Source organism: Schistocerca serialis, chromosome 9 (genome assembly GCF_023864345.2).
Source record: "Schistocerca serialis cubense isolate TAMUIC-IGC-003099 chromosome 9, iqSchSeri2.2, whole genome shotgun sequence".
NCBI lineage: Eukaryota > Metazoa > Arthropoda > Insecta > Orthoptera > Acrididae > Schistocerca > Schistocerca serialis.
The window spans coordinates 341,278,299-341,298,654 of NC_064646.1; the positions used below are offsets into that span (position 1 = coordinate 341,278,299).

Genomic DNA, 20,356 nt, shown 5'->3' on the forward strand with positions numbered 1-20,356 from the left:
ACAAATGATGCAGTTATGTATAATGATGTACTGCCTGAGAAACTATACAAATATTCAGTCAGTTCGTAAAAAAATTTCGAAGTGGTGCAAACATTGGCAACTTGCTTTAAAAGTTCAGAAGTGCAAACTGTGCACTTCACAAAAATAAAAAATGTTATATTCTATGACCTCCATACCAACGAATCAGTCACCTCATGCAAATACCTGGATGTAAAAATTTGTAGATATATGAACGCAGTCTAAATCATAGGTAAAGCAGGTGACAGACTGTGCTCCATTGGTAGAACACTAGGGAAATGCAATCAGTCTACAAAGGAGCCTGCATACAAAACTCTTGTGTGGCCCTTCCTGGAATATTGCTCATGTGTGTGGGCATTGTACCAAATAGGACTAACAAGGAACACCCAATGGATGCAAAGAATGGCAGCATGTATGATTACAGGTTTGTTTGATCCACAGCAGAGTACCATGAAGAGAGTGAAAGAGCAGATCTGGCAGATGCTTGAAGATAGATGCAAACTATCCTACAAAAACTTACTTAGAAAATTTCTAGAACCAACTTTAAGTGATGAATTGAAGAATGTACTCATATTACAGCCCCCTACACATTAATAATAATAATAATAATAATACAGGATCAAACAATAAACACCAGATATTACAGCAAGCATATTATTAAAGATCCCAATACCACAACAGATAAATGCAGACTTTGCAAACAACAAATAGAAACAGTAGATCACATCACAAGCGGATGTACAATACTAGCAAATACAGAATACCCCAGAAGACATGACAACGTCGCAAAAATAATACATCAACAGCTTGCCTTACAACATAAACTTTTAAAACAACACGTTCCTACATACAAGTATACACCACAAAATGTACTGGAGAATGATGAATACAAATTATACTGGAACAGAACCATTATAACAGATAAAACAACGCCACATAACAAACCTGACATCATACTCACCAATAAAAAGAAGAAATTAACACAACTAATTGAAATATCCATACCCAATACAGCAAATATACAGAAGAAAACAGGAGAAAAAATTGAAAAATACATCCAACTGGCTGAGGAAGTCAAGGACATGTGGCATCAGGATAAAGTTGACATTATACCAATTATACTTTCAACTACAGGAGTCATACCACGCAATATCCACCAGTACATCAATGCAATACAGCTACATCCAAACTTATATATACAACTTCAGAAATCCGTAATTATTGATACATGTTCAATTACCCGAAAGTTCCTAAACGCAATGTAACATATACCGTACAGTTAAAAGGAAGTGACGCTTGATCAAGGTCCGCGTCACTTTCATTCCGAACCAGACCTAAGGTCTGAGAAAGGAAAGATAATAATAATAATAATAATAATTTTATTGTCGTTCAGCTGATTACAGTAATAGACAAAGTCAAGAGCATATATTTCTACATAAACTACTATATCGAAGTAAATTGGTCTACATAAAATAGGTACACGTTAGAATACAGTATTTTCATCTTCAAAGAATTCATCAATGGAGTAAAACGGATTGTTCACTAGTAGCTTGTATAATTTAGCTTTAAAGATATTTACAGGCAGTTCTTTAAAGTCAGCACTTAGTCTATTAAACATCCGTAGTCCAAGAACTAGCTAAGAGTTATGCGATTTTGATAATCTATGATATGGTATGTCTACAGATGTTCTGTTTCTAGTATTATGGCTATGAATATCACTTCTCAACACAAAATTAGACACATTGTTTCTAATGTACATTAAAACATTGTAGATGAATAAGTTTACTACTGTAAGACACTGAAATTTAATAAACAGAGGTTTACAATGTTCTGTTTTATCAGAATCCGTTATTATTCTTATTACTTTCTTCTGTAAAAGTAAAATGTCATTTACATGACAGCTACTGCCCCACAGTAAAATTCCATAAGAGATGATGCTTTGGAAGAAGGCAAAATATGCTGATCTCATATAGTCATTGGGAACATGTCTTTTTAAATTTCTAAGTAGATAAATAACTCTTGAAAGCCTAGCCAATATATTTTTAATGTGTGGTTCCCACGTCAATTTATTGTCAATAGTAACACCTAAAAATTTAACAGTTTCTAATTCCTGGGAGTTAGGAATCTCCCTGAGGCTAAAGTAAAGTGTCTGGGTTTTGTTTTCATTTAGCAAGAAGCCATTAGCTTTGGACCATAATGAGGACTGAGCAAGGGTATTTTCGGTCAGTGTTTTCAGTGTACCTAGATCAGAGCTTTTATGTAGAAAAGTTGTGTCATCAGCATACAATATTGTATGAGATTTTATGAATAAGGGCAGGTCATTAATCATTAGTATACACAGTAAAGGTCCAAGCACCGACCCTTGAGGCACTCCGAACCTAACATTAACCAAATTTGATTTCTCCCTACCAATGCACACAACTTGTTGACGGTTCTCTAGAAAAGACCTGAACATATTTATACTGTTGTCATCAAAACCATAGTAAACTAGCTTATTCATCACAGTGTCATGCTCTACACAGTCAAAGGCTCTGCTCAGGTCACAAAATGTAGCCTGGGCATAGTCCCTAGCCGCGAACACATCTAGGACTAACTTTACGAGGGAGTCCATTGCATCTGTTGTGGATTTACCTTTCCTAAATCCAAACTGTTTATCACTAATTATACACTCCTGGAAATTGAAATAAGAACACCGTGAATTCATTGTCCCAGGAAGGGGAAACTTTATTGACACATTCCTGGGGTCACATACATCACATGATCACACTGACAGAACCACAGGCACATAGACACAGGCAACAGAGCATGCACAATGTCGGCACTAGTACAGTGTATATCCACCTTTCGCAGCAATGCAGGCTGCTATTCTCCCATGGAGACGATCGTAGAGATGCTGGATGTAGTCCTGTAGAACGGCTTGCCATGCCATTTCCACCTGGCGCCTCAGTTGGACCAGCGTTCGTGCTGGACGTACAGACCGCGTGAGACGACGCTTCATCCAGTCCCAAACATGCTCAATGGGGGACAGATCTGGAGATCTTGCTGGCCAGGGTAGTTGACTTACACCTTCTAGAGCACGTTGGGTGGCACGGGATACATGCGGACGTGCATTGTCCTGTTGGAACAGCAAGTTCCCTTGCCAGTCTAGGAATGGTAGAACGATGGGTTCGATGACGGTTTGGATGTACCGTGCACTATTCAGTGTCCCCTCGACGATCACCAGTGGTGTACGGCCAGTGTAGGAGATCGCTCCCCACACCATGATGCCGGGTGTTGGCCCTGTGTGCCTCGGTCGTATGCAGTCCTGATTGTGGCGCTCACCTGCACGGCGCCAAACACGCATACGACCATCATTGGCACCAAGGCAGAAGCGACTCTCATCGCTGAAGACGACACGTCTCCATTCGTGCCTCCATTCACGCCTGTCGCGACACCACTGGAGGCGGGCTGCACGATGTTGGGACGTGAGCGGAAGGCGGCCTAACGGTGTGCGGGACCGTAGCCCAGCTTCATGGAGACGGTTGCGAATGGTCCTCGCCGATACCCCAGGAGCAACAGTGTCCCTAATTTGCTGGGAAGTGGCGGTGCGGTCCCCTACGGCACTGCATAGGATCCTACGGTCTTGGTGTGCATCCGTGCATCGCTGCGGTCCGGTCCCAGGTCGACGGGCACGTGCACCTTCTGCCGACCACTGGCGACAACATCGATGTACTGTGGAGACCTCACGCCCCACGTGTTGAGCAATTCGGCGGTACGTCTACCCGGCCTCCCGCATGCCCACTATACGCCCTCGCTCAAAGTCCGTCAACTGCACATACGGTTCACGTCCACGCTGTCGCGGCATGCTACCAGTGTTAAAGACTGCGATGGAGCTCCGTATGCCACGGCAGACTGGCTGACACTGACGGCGCCGGTGCACAAATGCTGCGCAGCTAGCGCCATTCGACGGCCAACACCACGGTTCCTGGTGTGTCCGCTGTGCTGTGCGTGTGATCATTGCTTGTACAGTCCTCTCGCAGTGTCCGGAGCAAGTATGGTGGGTCTGACACACCGGTGTCAATGTGTTCTTTTTTCCATTTCCAGGATGTATTTAGTTTACCCAAGTAGGCACTAACTTGCTCATACATAATCGTTTTTAAAATTTTTAAAAAACTGGGGTCATGGATATATGTCTGTAACTAGCGGGACAGTTCTTTTCCCCTTTTTTGTATATGGGCACAACTCTAGAAATTTTTAGTATGTCGGGGAACTTACTTTCAACTAGGCATTTGTTAACACAAAAGGTTAAAGGATAAATCACACAATCAATAACATCTTTCAACAAATTACATGACATATCATAGTAATCAACACTAACTGAAGGTTTGAAATTTTTCACTATTTTTAGGATATTATTTGGGCTCACTTCTGTGAAAGTGAAGGTGCTTGGGGGAAGCTTTTCAAAGCAGCTGTCCATAATACTAAGTGCATTTTCAGGTGGTTTGATTATTGAACTACTAATTTCTTCAATGGACTGAATGCAATATTTATTAAATTCTTCTGGGGTAATGGCAATTTCCTCTTTGTGTTTAGTGTGTGCAATGGAGTTTATTACACTCCAGGCCTTCTTGCATTTATTGTTAGATTTTTCAATGTTTACAATGTTATGCAGTTTCTTTGCTTCATTTATTGCCTTCCTGTACTTGCATTTAGCTTTAGCATACAGGTCTTTATACAGTTCTGATTTACTAGTTTTTTACAGACTAGAGTACAGCATAACAGTATTTTTCAGTTGCCCTAACTGTGGAGTATACCATTCCTTAGTTTTCCTTTTCTTGTAATTACTACTAATATTCACTGTACATTTTTTCAGAGGGATGCTATTTTCAAATACATTTAAAAAGATGGAGAAAAACTTTGTGAATACAATATCAGCTGAACAGTGTTGAAGCCTAATAAAACATATGTCCCAACTGAAATATGTGAGGGCATGTCTAAACCTATCCATCCTCTCTCTGCTCACTGGTCTAGTAATCACAGTTTTAGATTCTGGTTTGGTGCAGTCTGAAGTTACATTATTAAGACTAAGATATACTGCATCATGGTCTGAGAAAGGGAAACTAATTACATCAGTGGACATACAAGTTCTCTTAATATTTGTAAATATATTGTCTAGACAGGATGAGCCTCTGGTAGGTTTGCAGTTAACATAGTACATGTTAAATGGGCACAGTTTTTCTGTCCTGCAGGACATCAAAACTTGAATTGATATCCCCTCCACTGACAACATTGTATTTTTTCCATTTCGGTATACATATGTACATTAAGAGTTCCTCAAGTTTCTCCAGAAAGATATGGGGGTCACCACTAGGTGGCCTGTACACTACTACTACCATTAGCTTAAGGCTCTCAATTACTAGACCTGACATTTCAAAATGCATTTCATCACAAAGGGTATTGAGATCTATCCTGCCACAGTTTGGTGCAAGAGGTGTTTTTGCATATATTGCTACCCCACCACGTAAGTGCTGTTTTCTGCAATAGCAACTAAGTAGTGTGTAATCCTCCAATACTTTGTACCCAAGCTCATCCTCTTTACACCAATGTTCACTTAAACATAGAATATCTATCACGTTTTCATTTGAAAATTCGTTGACAGTTAAGTTTTTATCTGCCATGCCCTGAATGTTGAGGTAGCATATTTTAAACTCTACTTTAGGCATTTCTTTTTTTGCGTATTCTCTTAGTTGACATGACCTACTGTTACTGCATGAAAGTTGACCAGGTTGTGTCCTTATGTTACTAGAACACCCAATTCTGGTCTATGCATACAAGTTTTTTGTCATCTCAGTTGAAACCTAATCCAAACACATTACTGGTCTTTTTTCCTTCTCTAGCTTATCCAATACTATTTCGATAATTGTATCACTTAAAACACGTTTACCTAGATAACTGAAATGTTGACCATGCTTGGTATGCCATTCTCTGCTACAACTACTGGTGTTAATTAGGGAAACATTCTTAAAGTGCTTACAGATAGCTTTGTACTCCTTGTTTGTCTGCTCCACTTCCTTATTCACACATGACCACTGGGGCAAATCATGTCGATGTGGCACATTAACAACAATGACGTTGGTGTGGGTTAACATTCCGAGAGTCTTCTTCAGGTCGAAGTAGCAATCTTCCTTTCGTTTCTGCTGACGTCGTTTGCTCTGGCCATTACCACTACAAAGTCTCTGTCCGCGAGGACTGTGCTTTCTTTCTTGATTGATGTTGAAACATCTCGTAAACCAGCTCCTGATTTAACAGTACCTTCTATTTCAAACTCGTTAATCACACGAGGTCCGCTTTCCGTTAACATAGCTGCTAATCCTCTGGCGTAACTGTCTGAATAAATCTTGATTTTACGTTTTTTCTTATACCTTCCTTGGCTGTTCGCTAAGTTTTGAGAGTCCTGCACCACATTATCAGATGAGTGTGCTGATACAGTTTCTATGTCATCTGTGTTTTGAAGCGAATTATATTTGTTATTTAATGGTAACACAAAGTCCTGCCTATGTTTATTGTTAATATGTTTGTAAGCGCCCCCCTTCGATTTTACAGTTACCCATCTACTGCTAGGCCTGTTGTGAGTCGTTTTAGTCGTAGCTTCACTTTCTGGCAATCCTTCCATAGGTTTGGGGATATTAAGACATACCTGATGACTAATCTCTTCCAATTTAAGCTTGAGTCTTCTGTTTTCATCACTCAGAATTTTTGTGTCCTCTCGTAGCTCAGCAATAATTAACAACAGATCATTTTTGGAGGATGAAGCACCGATTTTCACATCTTTGGTTTTTGTTTTACCACGCCATTGCTCCGACTTGTGTGGATTTAATTCATATTTCTCGTACAGTTTTTTTAATTCGTCCTGTAAGAGTCCAATAATTGTAATATATGATAGGTTTTCCTTTTTGATACTGTCGGTCTTCCTTGCTGCATCACACGTACACGTTTCTTGACCATTAAGGGATGCAGCCCTTTGTTTACAATCCGCACAGTTCCACATAGTCGCACAATTATCATCGCTTCTCAGTGAAGGATCAACCTTTCTGCAACGAAAATGAAATTTATGGTTACACTGGACACAGACGAAGCCACTTTTAACAGGTTTCGTGCACTTTTTGCAAGATAGACACTGTAAAACACTATTTTCGCGAACTTCTATATTCAATACTTCCGCAACTGACGCCATCTTGGAACCGCTGGTCCTATAGAGATCACAAAAACATGATAGATGAATTACAATGTGTATGGAGGCATTTAAGCAATTATTCTTCCTGCACTCCATGTGTATGGAACAAGGAAACTAATAACTTGTACAATGGAGTGTAACCTCTGCCATGCACTTCACAGTGGTTTGCAGAGTGTGGATATAGATAGAGTGGTCTTATTATAGCTGTACCTTCGTCCAAGTAATATTGCAGGTCTAGGTCAATAAATTCCAAAAGATAGAGCTGTTGGGGAACAGACTTTCAGATAACTTTCACTCATTCTGTTCATTTTTTTATAAATCCACTCATGAAGGAGAGCTTTCAGGGATATCAAATCTGTAAAGTTATGTATTCTCTGGAAGAAGCAGCAACTGAAGGCCATGTTTTTTAACTAAGTAGCAACAAATTGTGACTAGTACAGTTTACTTGCACTGATAATTATAGCACAATCTAAGATAAAAAAGATTATGCACCATGAAGGAGTTATCTAATGTGATGGAAATTTGTAGATGTGATGTACATGCATAATCTACTAAGAACTTATTTTGCTATGAGCCAGTGTTTTAGTTGTGAATTTCACAGTTAATCCTACTTGTATGGATAGAGGTTTTTCTTGGCAACTGGAGTAAATCAATAACTGGTGCCTTTTACAGATCCCCTGACTCAGATGACACAGTTGATGAACAGTTCAAGGAAAATTTGAATCTCATTTCAAATAGATACCCCATTCATACAAATACAGTTGGTGGTGACTTCGATCTACTCTCGATATGTTGTCAAAACTACATGTTTAAATCAGCAGTGTGCATGAAACATTGTGCAAAATTTAAAAGAACACAAAACCCCCAAGACTGGCAAAGTCTTACAAAAGCTCGAAATTTAATGCAAACTCCAATGCAAGATGCTTTTAATAGTTTCCACAATGGAACTCTGTCTTAAAATCTGGTAGAAAATCCATGGAGATTCTGGTCATTTGTAAAGTACACCAGTGGCAAGACAACCAATATTTTCAGTGCACAATAAAATTGTGATGTTGCTGATATAGTGCCATGAAAGCAGAGTTACTAAGCATGGTTTTCTGAAATTCCTTCATCAAAGAAGACAAAGTATTCCAGAATTCAAATAAAAAACAACAGCATAAGTAACTTAGAAGTAGATATCTTCAGCGTAGCAAAGCAACTTAATGCACTGAATGAACGCAAGGCTTCTGGTCCAGATTGTATTTCAATCAGTTTGTTTTCGTAGTATGTTGATATAATTGTACGTGAAGGAACTTATCCCCCTTCTTGCAGTGGTGTACCGCAGGTCTCTATAAGAGCGTAGCATTCCAAAGGATTGGAAAAGGGCACAGGTCATCCCCTTTTTCAAGAAGGGATGTCGAACAGATGTGCAGAACTATAGACCTATATCTCTAATGTCGATCAGTTGTAGAATTTTGGAACACGTATTATGTTCGAGTATAATGACTTTTCTGGAGACTAGAAAGCTACTCTGTAGGAATCAGCATGGGTCTCAAAAAAGACGATCATGTGAAACCCAGCTCGTGCTATTCGTCCATGAGACTCAGAGGGCCATAGACATGGGTTCCCAGGTAGATGCCATGTTTCTTGACTTCCGCAAGGCGTCCGATACAGTTCCCCACAGTCGTTTAATGAACAAAGTAAGAGCATATGGACTATCAGACCAATTGTGTGATTGGATTGAAGAGTTCCTAGATAACAGAACGCAGCATGTCATTCTCAATGGAGAGAAGCCTTCCGAAGTAAGAGTGATTTCAGGTGTGCCGCAGGGGAGTGTCGTAGGACCGTTGCTATTCACAATATACATAAATGAGCTTGTGGATGACATCAGAAGTTCACTGAGGCTTTTTGCGAATGATGCTGTGGTATATCGAGAGGTTGTAACAATGGAAAATTGTACCGAAATGCAGGAGGATCTGCAGCAAATTGTCGCATGGTGCAGGGAATGGCAATTGAATCTCAATGTGGACAAGTGTAATGTGCTGCGAATACATAGAAAGAAAGATCCCTTATCACATAGCTACAATATAGCAGGTCAGCAACTGGAAGCAGTTAATTCCATAAATTATCTGGGAGTACGCATTAGGAGTGATTTAAAATGGAATGATCATATAAAGTTGATCGTCGGTAAGACGGATGCCAGTCTGAAATTCAGTGGAAGAGTCCTAAGGAAATGCAATCCAGAAACAAAGGAAGTAGGTTACAGTACGCTTGTTCACCCACTGCTTGAATACTGCTCAGCAGTGTGGTATCCGTACCAGATAGGGTTGATAGAAGAGATAGAGAAGATCCAACGGAGAGCAGCGCGCTTCGTTACAGGATCATTTAGTAATTGCGAAAGCGTTACGGAGATGATAGATAAACTCCAGTGGAAGACTCTGCAGGAGAGACGCTCAGTAACTCGGTATGGGCTTTTGTTGAACATACCTTCACCGAGGAGTCAAGCAGTATATTGTTGCCTCCTGCGTATATCTCGCAAAGAGACCATGAGGGTAAAATTAGAGAGATTAGAGCCCACACAGAGGCATACCAACAATCCTTCTTTCCATGAACAATATGAGACTGGAATAGAAGGGAGAACCAATAGAGGTACTCAAGGTACCCTCCACCACACACCGTCAGGTGGCTTGCGGAGTATGGATGTAGATGTAGATGTAGGTTGTTCCATACCTAGCAATCATGTACATCCGCTCATTCATCAAAAGATCTGCAGCTAAGGAGTAGAAAGTTGCACAAGTCACATCAATGCCCAAGAAAGGAAATAGGAGTAAACCACTGAATTACAAACCCATATCACTAATGTCAATAAGATTTTGGAACATATATTGTGTTTGAACATTAAGAGTCACCTCAAAGAAAATTATTTATTAACAAACAGCCCACAAGGATTCAGAAAATATTGTTCTTGTGAAACACAGCTTGTTCTTAATTCTCAGGATGTAATGAGTGTTACTGATAGTGAATGTGAAACTGATTTCATATTTTTAGATTTCTAGGAGGCGTTTTATACTGTTCTCCACAAGGGATCTCTAATCAAATTTTAAGCCTATGGAGTATTGTCGCAGTTGTGCAGCTGGATTCGTGATTTCCTGTCAGGAAGGTCACCGTTCATAGTAATGATGGAAAATCATAGAGTAAAACAAAAATGATGCCTGCATTTGCCTAGGAAATGTTATAGGCTCTCTTCTTTCCCTGATCTACAGAAATGATTTAGGAGACAGACAGCGCAGTCCTCTTAGATTCTCTGCAGATGATGCCAACATTTATCATCTGGTACAGTCATCAGATGATCAAAGCAAATTAAAAAATACAAAAAGTGGCAGTTGACAGTAAATAACAAAATTTGTGAAGTCATTCACTTGAGTCTAAATGAAATCTACTAAATTTGGGTTACATGGTAAATCATGCAAATATGAAGGCTGAATCAAATAGCAGAAACTCCAGGCTGGAATATCAACAATGTAAGTAAAAGATAGATTGTAGTTAACATAAATGTAACATATTAAGTTGCAGACAGGCAGAATTAAAATACACTTACACATCAGCTTTCAGCCACAATCTTTGTGAGAAAAAGAAACACACACACATTCATTCAAACAAGCAAGCACACCTGACACGTACATAGTCACCATCTCTGACTGCTTGGACCAGAACGCAACTGTCATGCGGAATGGAAGTAGCAATCTGGAGGGGCAGGAAGAGGAGGGGGTAGCAGTATATGGGTGGAAGAAAAGAGGAATACTGTCTGGCAGAGTTTGCAGGGAATATACTGCCAACAGGTGCAGCATTAGGAGCCTGTGGGGTAGGGAGGGAGAAATAGACCAAAAAAGGAGAGCAGCAGGGAAAGATAGACTGTTGGTGGCACACAAAATTGGGTGGGAGAGAAGAATAGGGATGAAGTGATAGAACAGAAGGAGTAGGAACTGTTGGGTCGAGGGTATGGGGACAGTGTGGTACCACAGGTTAAGACCGGGGTAAATACAGGAGCAGAGAATGTATTGTAAGGATACCTCCCATCAGTGAAGTACAGGAAAGTTGTTGGTGGAGGGAAGGATCCAGATTGCTCATGTAGTGAAGCAGCCACAGAAATCAAGCGTGTTATGTTCTGCATGTTGTGCAACAGGGTGGTCTACTTTGCTCTTGGCCACAGTTTGGCAGTGGCCATTCTTCCTGGAGTGCTGGTTGGTAGTCATACCAATATAAAAAGATGTGCAATGATTGCAGCAGAGCTGGTATATGACATAGCTGCTTTCCCACATGGTCCAGCCTCTGATAGGGTTGGATAGGAAGTACTGGGGAAAGGTGGAGGGTATGGATTGGGCAGGTCTTGCATGTGGATCTACCCCAGGGATATGAACCTTGTTGTAAGGGGTTGAGATTGGGAGTGGCATATGGTCGACTAGGATGTTGTGAAATGGAACACCACTTTTTGAGGGGTGGAAGGATCTTGGGTAGGATGTCCCTCATTTCAGGACATGATGATAAGTAATCGAAGCACAGGCAAAGGATGTGGTTCAGTTGTTCCAGTCTGCAGTGGTACTGTGTGACAAAGGATGTACTTCTCTGTGGTTGATCCTTGGGGGTGGTGGGAAGATTGGGGGTGTGAGAGTAAATGGCACAGGAGATTTAGTTTCAGACTAGTTCTGGGCAATAGTGCCTGTCTGTGAAGGCCTTGGTGAGACCCTCAGCATACTGGGCATGGGAGTTCTTGTCACTGAGGATACTCAATCCCCAGGTGGCCAGGCTGTATGTGACGGATTTTTTGGTGTGAAAGGGATGACAGCTGTCAAAATACAGGTACTGTTGGTGGGTGGCTGGTTTAATATAGACAGAGGTGGAGACAGAGCGATGAGAGTGGAGGAGTTCAACATCCAGGAAGGTAGTACACTGGGTTGAGGATGACCAGTTGAAGTGGATGGGAGAAGAGTCTTTGAGGTTGTGAAGGAATAGAGATAGTGTGTCTTGGATCTGAATCCAGATCATGACGATATCATCAATGAACCCAAACCAGACAGGAGATCTGGCATTTTAGGAGACCAGGTAGGTTTTTTCTAGATAGCCTATAAATAGGTTGACATAGGAGGGTGCCATGTAGGTGCCCATGGCTGTACTGTGGGTTTGTTTCTATACCTTAGGTTCAAAGGAAAAGTAGTTGTGGGTTAGGATAAAGTTAGTAAGGTGAGTGGTGGGTTTTGAGTCTGAAGGACATTGGGAAAGTGTTCAATAGTGGTAAGACAATGGGCATAAGGGATATTGGTGTATAGGGAGTTGGCATCAACAGTGACGAGTAGGGATCCAGGAGGTAAAGGGGGGGGGGGGGGGGGGATGGTGGAGAATCAGTGAAGGAAATAGTTGGTATCTTTGATGTGAGAGGCTAGATTATCGGCAATTCATTGGAGGTGCTGGTCAATGGGGTCTGAAATTGTTTCAGTTGGGGCCCAATAACCAGCCACAATTGGGCTTCCATGATTTATGGGTTTGTGAATTTTGGGGAGCATGTCGAAGGTGAGTGCATGGGTGTCATAGGGGTGAGGAGGGAAATGTGTTCATGGGGAGGTTCTGGGAAGGGCCTGTGGTTTTAAGCAGGGACTGGAGGCTGTGTTGAACTTCTGGGATGGGATCACTCTGGCAGAATTTATAGATAGAGTTACATATAACGGGGAGAGGCTTTCTGTCACATTGTCACTGTTGTTCATAACAACAGTGGTGGAACCTTTGTGTGCAGGTGGGATCATTAAGTCAGGATTTATTTTGAGGTTGAGTACAGCTGTTCTTTCTTCTACTGATAGATTGGTGTTCTGAGAAAGGGGCGTGGGAAGGACAGTGGGGCTAAGTTGGAGGTAAGGAATTCCTTGAAGGTGACCAGTAAGTGATTAGGTGGGAGGGAAGGAGGATCACAGTTGGATGGTGGTATGAACCGGAAGAGGCAGGGTTCAATGCTGGAATTAGTGTGATTTTGGTTGGAGGGGTTGGTAGCAAAGAAGTATTACCATTGCAGGTATCGGGAGATGGAGAGTAAGTCTTTGACAAGTAGTGCATGGCTAAATTTTGATGTAGGGCAAAAGTTGAGGCCTTTGAATAAGACTAAAATTTTTGTGGGGCTGAAAGAATAACCATACACAACCTCAAAATAAATCCTGACCTAATAATCCCACCCACAGACAAAGGTTTCACCACTGTTGCTATGAATGGCATTGACAGTGTAATGGAAAACCTCTGTCAATTATATGTACCTCTACCATAAACTCTGCCAGAGTGATCCCATTCAAGAAGTCCAACATAACCTCCAATCCCTGTCTAAAACCATAGTCCCCTCCCACAACCTCTCCCCTGAATACATTTCCCTCCTCACCCCTATGACACGCCACACACCCACCATCTACATGCTCCCCAAAATCCACAAGTCCAACAATCCTGGATGCCTGATATTGGCTGGTTATTGGTCCCTGCTGAAATTATTTCGGTCCCCATTCACCAACACCTCCAAGCAACTTGCCGATAATCTAACCTCCCATATCAAAGATACCAACCATTTCCTTCACTGACTCTCCACCATCCCCACCCCTTCACCCTCTGGATCCCTACTTGTCACTGTTGATGCCAATTCCCCATACACCAACACCCCATGGTCTTACCGCTATTGAACACTACCTTACCCAGTGTCCTTCAGACTCCAAACTCACCACCTCATTCCTCATACACCTTACTAACTTTATCCTAACCTGCAACTACTTCTCCTTTAAAGGAAAGGTATACAAACAAATCCACGGTACAGCAATGGGCACCCACATGGCATCTCCTATGCCAACTTGTTTAAGGGTCATCTCGAGGAGAAATTCCTAGCCTCCCAAAATGCCAGTCCCCCAATCTGGTTCAGGTTCATTGATAATATCTTCATGAATTGGACGTAGGTCCAAGACACATTATCTTCATTCCTTCACAATCTCAACACCTCCTCTCCATCTGCTTCACCTGGCCACCCTCAATTCAGTGTACCACATTCCTGCACATTGCCCTCCTCCTCTCTGATCACTCTATCTACACCTCTGTCCACATTAAACCCACCAACCACCAACAGTATATGCATTTAGATAGCTTCATTGCACAGCTTTTTATATTGGTATGACTACTAACCAGCTGTCCACCAGTGCAAAGTAGACTACCCTGTAGCACAACATGCAGCTGAACATAATATGCTTGATTTCAATGGCTACTTCACTGCCCAACCTGTCTGGTTCCTCCTCTCCACCATTTTCTGAATGGCACGCATCGGAGTTACCCTTACAACTCATTCTCAGATTCTGGCCTCAACATATAGTACCAGAACCTTGACCCAACAGTTCCCACCCATACTGTCCTACACCTCCTCTCTATTGTTGTCTCACACCCAAATTTGTGTGCTGCCCTCTGCCAACACATCAGCCCACCTTTCCCCGGTCCTCCCCTTTTTAGCTCATACCCCACCTCCCTGTCCCTCTATCTCCTGACGTTGCACCAGTTGGCAGCCTAGTCCCTAGCCACTTCACTGGACAGTACTCCCCCCCCCCCCCCCCCCCCTCCTCACCCACCCACTCCCATCCTCTTCCTGCCCTCTTCAGATTGCTGTTTCCACTCCATATGACAGTTGCATTGTGGTTTGAGCTGCTGGATATGGTGGTTGTGTGTGTGAGGTGTGCTTGCTAGTATGAATGAATGTATGTGTGTTTCTTTTTCTAGTGAAGATGTAGCCAAAAGGTAATGTATAAGTGTCTGCAACTTAACATGTCACCTTTACAGTAAGTAGCAGTCTTACCTTTTCCTTACATTGTAAATATAAAGCCTGTAAATTCCACTTTTACAACTAACTTAAAGTGAAATGATCACATAGATAACATTGTGGAGAAAGGAAACCAAAGACTGTGATTTATTGGCAGGACATTTAGGAAATGCAACAGGTCTGCTTACACTATGCTTGTCCAACTTCTTCTGGAGTATTGCTGTGCAATGTTGCAGTGTAGGATCTGAATTAGATATGACTGATGGAGGACATCGAAAAAGCTCATTTCTCATTATTATGAAACAGGGGAAGAGTACCCTGGATGTGATATGGGAACTATGGTGGCAATCATTAGAACAAATGTGTCTTTCACCATTTTTCTCCTCAGATTGTAAAAATATTTTGTTGGACCCCAGGAAGAAATGATCATCATAATAAAATAAGAGAAATTAGAGCTCACATGGAAAGATTTAAGTGTTCATTTTTCCCAGATGCTGTCAAGTATGGAACGGCAGAGAAATAACTTGAAGGTGTTTCAATGAACCCTATGCCTGGCACTTAATTGTGAATTGCAGAGTAATCAAGTAGATGTAGATTATGCCTTAGGACAGTATTGATTGAAAGTGTGTATGTATGCTTGTATTCATCTCTGCAGGTCAACAGAATGAGAGAGATTTCTGAGTGCAAAGCACACAGAACTGAGCTTTTTGATTAACTTATCCAAGTACAAGTGTTATCTCAGGTTATTATCCATCTTAAGTCATTGTATGATCAAGACACTGACACTGATCTGCAGATCACTATCCAATTTGAGTTTTGCATAAGTGAAATTCACAATCAGTACTATTAGGTGGCGGCAGTGACATGGGGGACTATGCAGCACTTCAACTGGACACGCGTCTGCGACGACTATATCCAACACGGCTGCCCATCATGACACGCTGCCCACCAGGAGAAGTGATTGTTCGTGTTGCCTATGCTGGCATCTGCCACACTGATCTTGCCATTCTGCAGGTTAGTGTAAGAATATACAATCTAGGCTTATACACACATCGAAAAAAGTTTTGCATCACCTCAGTTCTGGGAATTCTGGAACCTGTACAGAAAATTGGAATAGAGATCAACATAAATATCATTTCCACCCTTTTTATTGCTCATGAAAACCACACATTGCGTGAGACCTTCAGAGGTAGTGGTGCGGACTGCTGTACACGTCGGTACCCAGTAGCATGTCCTCTTGCACTGATGCATGTCTGTATTCGTCGTGGCATACTATCCACAAGTTCATCAAGGCACTGTTGGTCCAGATTGTTCCACTCCTTAATGGCAATTCGGTGTAGATCCCTCAGAGTGATTGGTGGGTCATGTCATCCATAAACAGCCCTTTTCAATTTATCCCAGGCATGTGCGATAGGGTTCATGTCTGGAGAACACGTTGGCCACCCTAGTCAAGCAATGTTGTTATCCTGAAGGAAGTCATTCACAAGATGTGCATGATGGGGGCACGAATTATCATCCATGAAGACGAATGCCTTGCCAACATGCTGCCGATATGGTTGCACTATCGGTCGGAGGATGGCATTCATGTATTGTACAGCCATTATGGTGTCTTCCATGGCAACCAGCACCATATGTTGGCCCCCCTTAATGCCACCCAAAAACAGCAAGGAGCCTCCACCTTGCTGCACTCGCTGGAAAGTGTGTCTAAGGTGTTCAGCCTGACTGGGTTGCCTCCACACACATCTCCAATGATTGTCTGGTTGAAGGCATATGATACACTCACTGGTGAAGAGAACATGATGCCATTCCTGAGCAGTCCATTTGGCATGTCATTGGGCCCATCTGTACCGGACTGCATGGTGTTGTGGTTGCAAAGATGGACATCGGGAGTGCAGTTGCACATCATGCAGCCTATCGCGCACAGTTTGAGTCGTAACATGACGTCCTGTGGCTGCACAAAAAGTATTATTCACATGGTGGCATTGCTGTCAGGGTTCCTCCAAGCCATAATTTGTGGGTAGTGGTCATCCACTGCAGTAGTAGCCCTTAGACGGCCTGAGCGAGGCATGTCATCGACAGTTCCTCTCTCTCTGTATCTCCTCCACGTCCGAACAACATCCCTTTGGTTCACTCGGAGACACATGGACACTTTCCTTCTTGAGAGCCCTTCCTGGCACAAAGTAACAATGTGGACACTATCAAACCACAGTATTGACCATCTAGGGATGGTTGAACTACAGACAAGGTGAGCCATGTACCTCCTCCCTGGTGGAATGACTGGAACTGATCAGCTGTCGGTCCCCCGCCGTATAATAGGCGCTGCTCATGCATGGTTGTTTGCATCTTTGGGTGGCTATAGTGACATCTCTGAACAGTCAAAGGGACTGTGTCTGTGATACAATACCCATAGTAAACGTCTATCTTCAGGAGTTCTGTGAACCGGGGTGATGCAAAACTTGTTTTTATGTGTGTAGTTATTGAATAACAAACACATGTAGCTGGGATAGAGGGGGGAGTGGTGGAGGTAGGGGCAGAAGAAAGAAGAGAGATTTTATATTGAAAAATTCCTTTGTGGAGAAGGAAAAATTGGCAAACAAGAAGAATTTCAGCATATTTTCTAAATTGTATTTATGGCCTATTTTCCTTTTCCTGTGATTACTGTTGATGTAACTGAATTCTAAAGGCTGTAAAATCTTGCTTTGTTAAAAGAGTAAGGCTATGTTTGAATTGTGGAGGAGATTTTTATTCCTAGTGTAATGCTCATGGATGCTAATACAGGTATTGTAATTTCTGAGGCTCTTCTGATGCTAATATTACTGTTGTTTCCCAGATATCACTGCCTGTTAATGACAGACTTCATAATTAAGCAACTACATTGCAGAGTTATTATTAGCAGTCTTAGTTGCTTACATGATCATTATGTTATTTGTGGTCTATGTTTCTCTATGTAGATATTTTGTTTCTTAAATGTACAATTTCTCCAGAGTATTGGTCTATGTATCTTTAAAAAATTGGAACACAAAAGCCAGCTTATTTTCTGAAATTTTAATTCCCAAAATCAGCTCTATTTGATTATTTCAGAAGATTCGTAGTGTGTTGTTTCCAGTTCAAGTACTTTTCACTAAGCATATTCAGAAATTTTTCTCACTGTTGGCTCTCCCTTATCTTCTAGTGCAACTGATGAAGTCACAGTATGTATTGTGTATAAGTATTGTATTGTGCTTTTCTTTGTTTTGGACATAATTAACTTACAGAAATCTTTTTAGCAAGAAGCCATTCAATATGCTGTTGATTAGCACCCATCCACACTGCATGAAAGATATTTTATAAGAATCTGAAACTTTATGCCACTTAGTTTATGGGAAAATGGTGACCATTTATTTAAGAATAACCCCTGAACGTAATTAGTGCTTATAATCAGAGCAAATAATTAAATCTATCACTTACCTTCCTTCAAAATTCTCTGGTAAATGTCCTGTTGATACATTTGTAACTGTAATATTTATACCAGTCTTTGGCCACAAGAATATTTTTTTAAATTTTAATAAACATTGTGCTTTAAATAAAAAACTCTTCCTAGCAAAGACTGGTGTAAATACTACAATATTAGGCATCCATATCACAGTATCTTCATCATGACAATGTCACACATCCTGTTGCTTACTGTCTATTGAAAATGTAATGTTCATTTTTATCTCAATAACGTGTAGATAATACAGATAAATTATTGACTTTTATTGCATTTTCTTATCATTATTCACTTTCTCAGATCTGTTTATGGACATGAATCCTCATCATCTATTACAAACAAATGACTCATTTTTTGGCAAGTGTTGTATTAATGAAAGTACAATTATCCCTGTAGTATCTTTAGAGAATAGTAATACACCTGCTTTCTGTTTAGTGTCCACCACTTACTTTTTTTCCCATAAATATGCTTATGTTTTCTCTTCTCCTTATATGTGTGTTTCTTTATCTTGCATAGAAACTTTTACACACCCAGTTTTACATTTTGCTGCATTAATTCCTTGCTGGTCTTTAAATGTTATTCTTGATATATTATCTAGATTATTGCTTTAAGTACAATATGTTTTTAAAATTTTGACTTTGTGAGATATCTTTCTTGACATGCATACTTCAATGCATGTACTTTTTATGCTCATAAATATTTGAAAAGTAAAAGATAATTATTCCTAGAGTTTCTTGAAGGATTTTCAAGTTTCAGATATCTTAAATAATTTGGTGATTTCACTGTCAAATATCCTTGAATGTAATATGGCATGGCCAAGCTTGTAACTGTACAAGGGCTGTTCAGAAAGTAAGGGATAGTTGGTCATAAAATGGAAACAACAGTGAAAATAAAAACTGTTTTATTTGCAACAGTTAACTACATCTTCCAGACACTTAATTGCTGCTCTGATTTAGACGTGTGTCATAACATTGTACCAACTTTCCAATACCCTTGTCATAGAAGGCAGTCTCCTGTGCTTTCTGACAATTTTCTATGCTGGACTGCAGCTCATTATCTGTGCCAAAATATTGTCTTCATAGTCAGTGGCTCCTTTCAGTAGTGATGAAAAGGCCATGTGGTGGATGATCAAACACTATCCATCAAAAACACTGAGGGGTATCCTCACTGCCCCTGCAGTGTGTGACTAAGAACTGTCAGGAAGAAGGAAATGCATGACAGTTACATTATGTGGGGTTGCATGAAATGAGGCATAATCTCTCGACAGGCACCCATGCTTGTCAGGAAACGTTATTTTCTAGGCATCTTTGTGCATGCAGAATTCAGATGAGCTACATGACACTATCTACAGGCATACTATAGACGCTGCCCAATACACCTGTGCAAAGCTTTTACGTTATGGGTTTCATGTCATGACCTATCATTCCTTACTCTCTGAACAGAGACCTACCAAATGTGCAAAATTCAAGAATATTATTTCTTCTTTGCCCCTCTGAAAATTAATATTGTAGTACTGTTTTATAACACATAGCTTTATCTTTCAGATGTTATCTGTGGTTTATATTATTTGTGTGCAAAGAAGATAGAAGTCAGAACAGGTTCCTCAAACCTAAACCATGAATTTCAAATTCAAATTCTTTATTCATCCAGTAAATCTCTACAGATTGTGCAATGTCATATGTGTATGAACACACACACTGACATGCACACACAGACACACGCACACACTCACACACACACACACACACACACACACACACACACACACACACACACAATTTGCCTGTAACATCAAACTCTATTGAAATAGTGCAATAAATTAATTCTATTAGATCTTGCTGTAGGAGTGGTACCAGTGGTA

At 41.0% G+C, this 20,356-nt stretch overlaps 1 protein-coding gene across 5 annotated transcripts in view; it reads left to right on the forward strand.

Moving 5' to 3' along the window:
• LOC126419072 (D-altritol 5-dehydrogenase-like) overlaps positions 1–20,356 on the forward strand; it is a 174,068-nt gene that overhangs the window by 33,359 nt on the left and 120,353 nt on the right. For all 5 annotated transcript variants that reach the window (XM_050086154.1, XM_050086155.1, XM_050086157.1 and 2 more), the window contains exon 2: positions 15,877–16,040. In XM_050086154.1, the coding sequence (XP_049942111.1) occupies positions 15,891–16,040 (150 nt within the window). In that variant the 5' untranslated portion in view covers positions 15,877–15,890. The remainder of the gene's footprint in view (positions 1–15,876; positions 16,041–20,356) is intronic.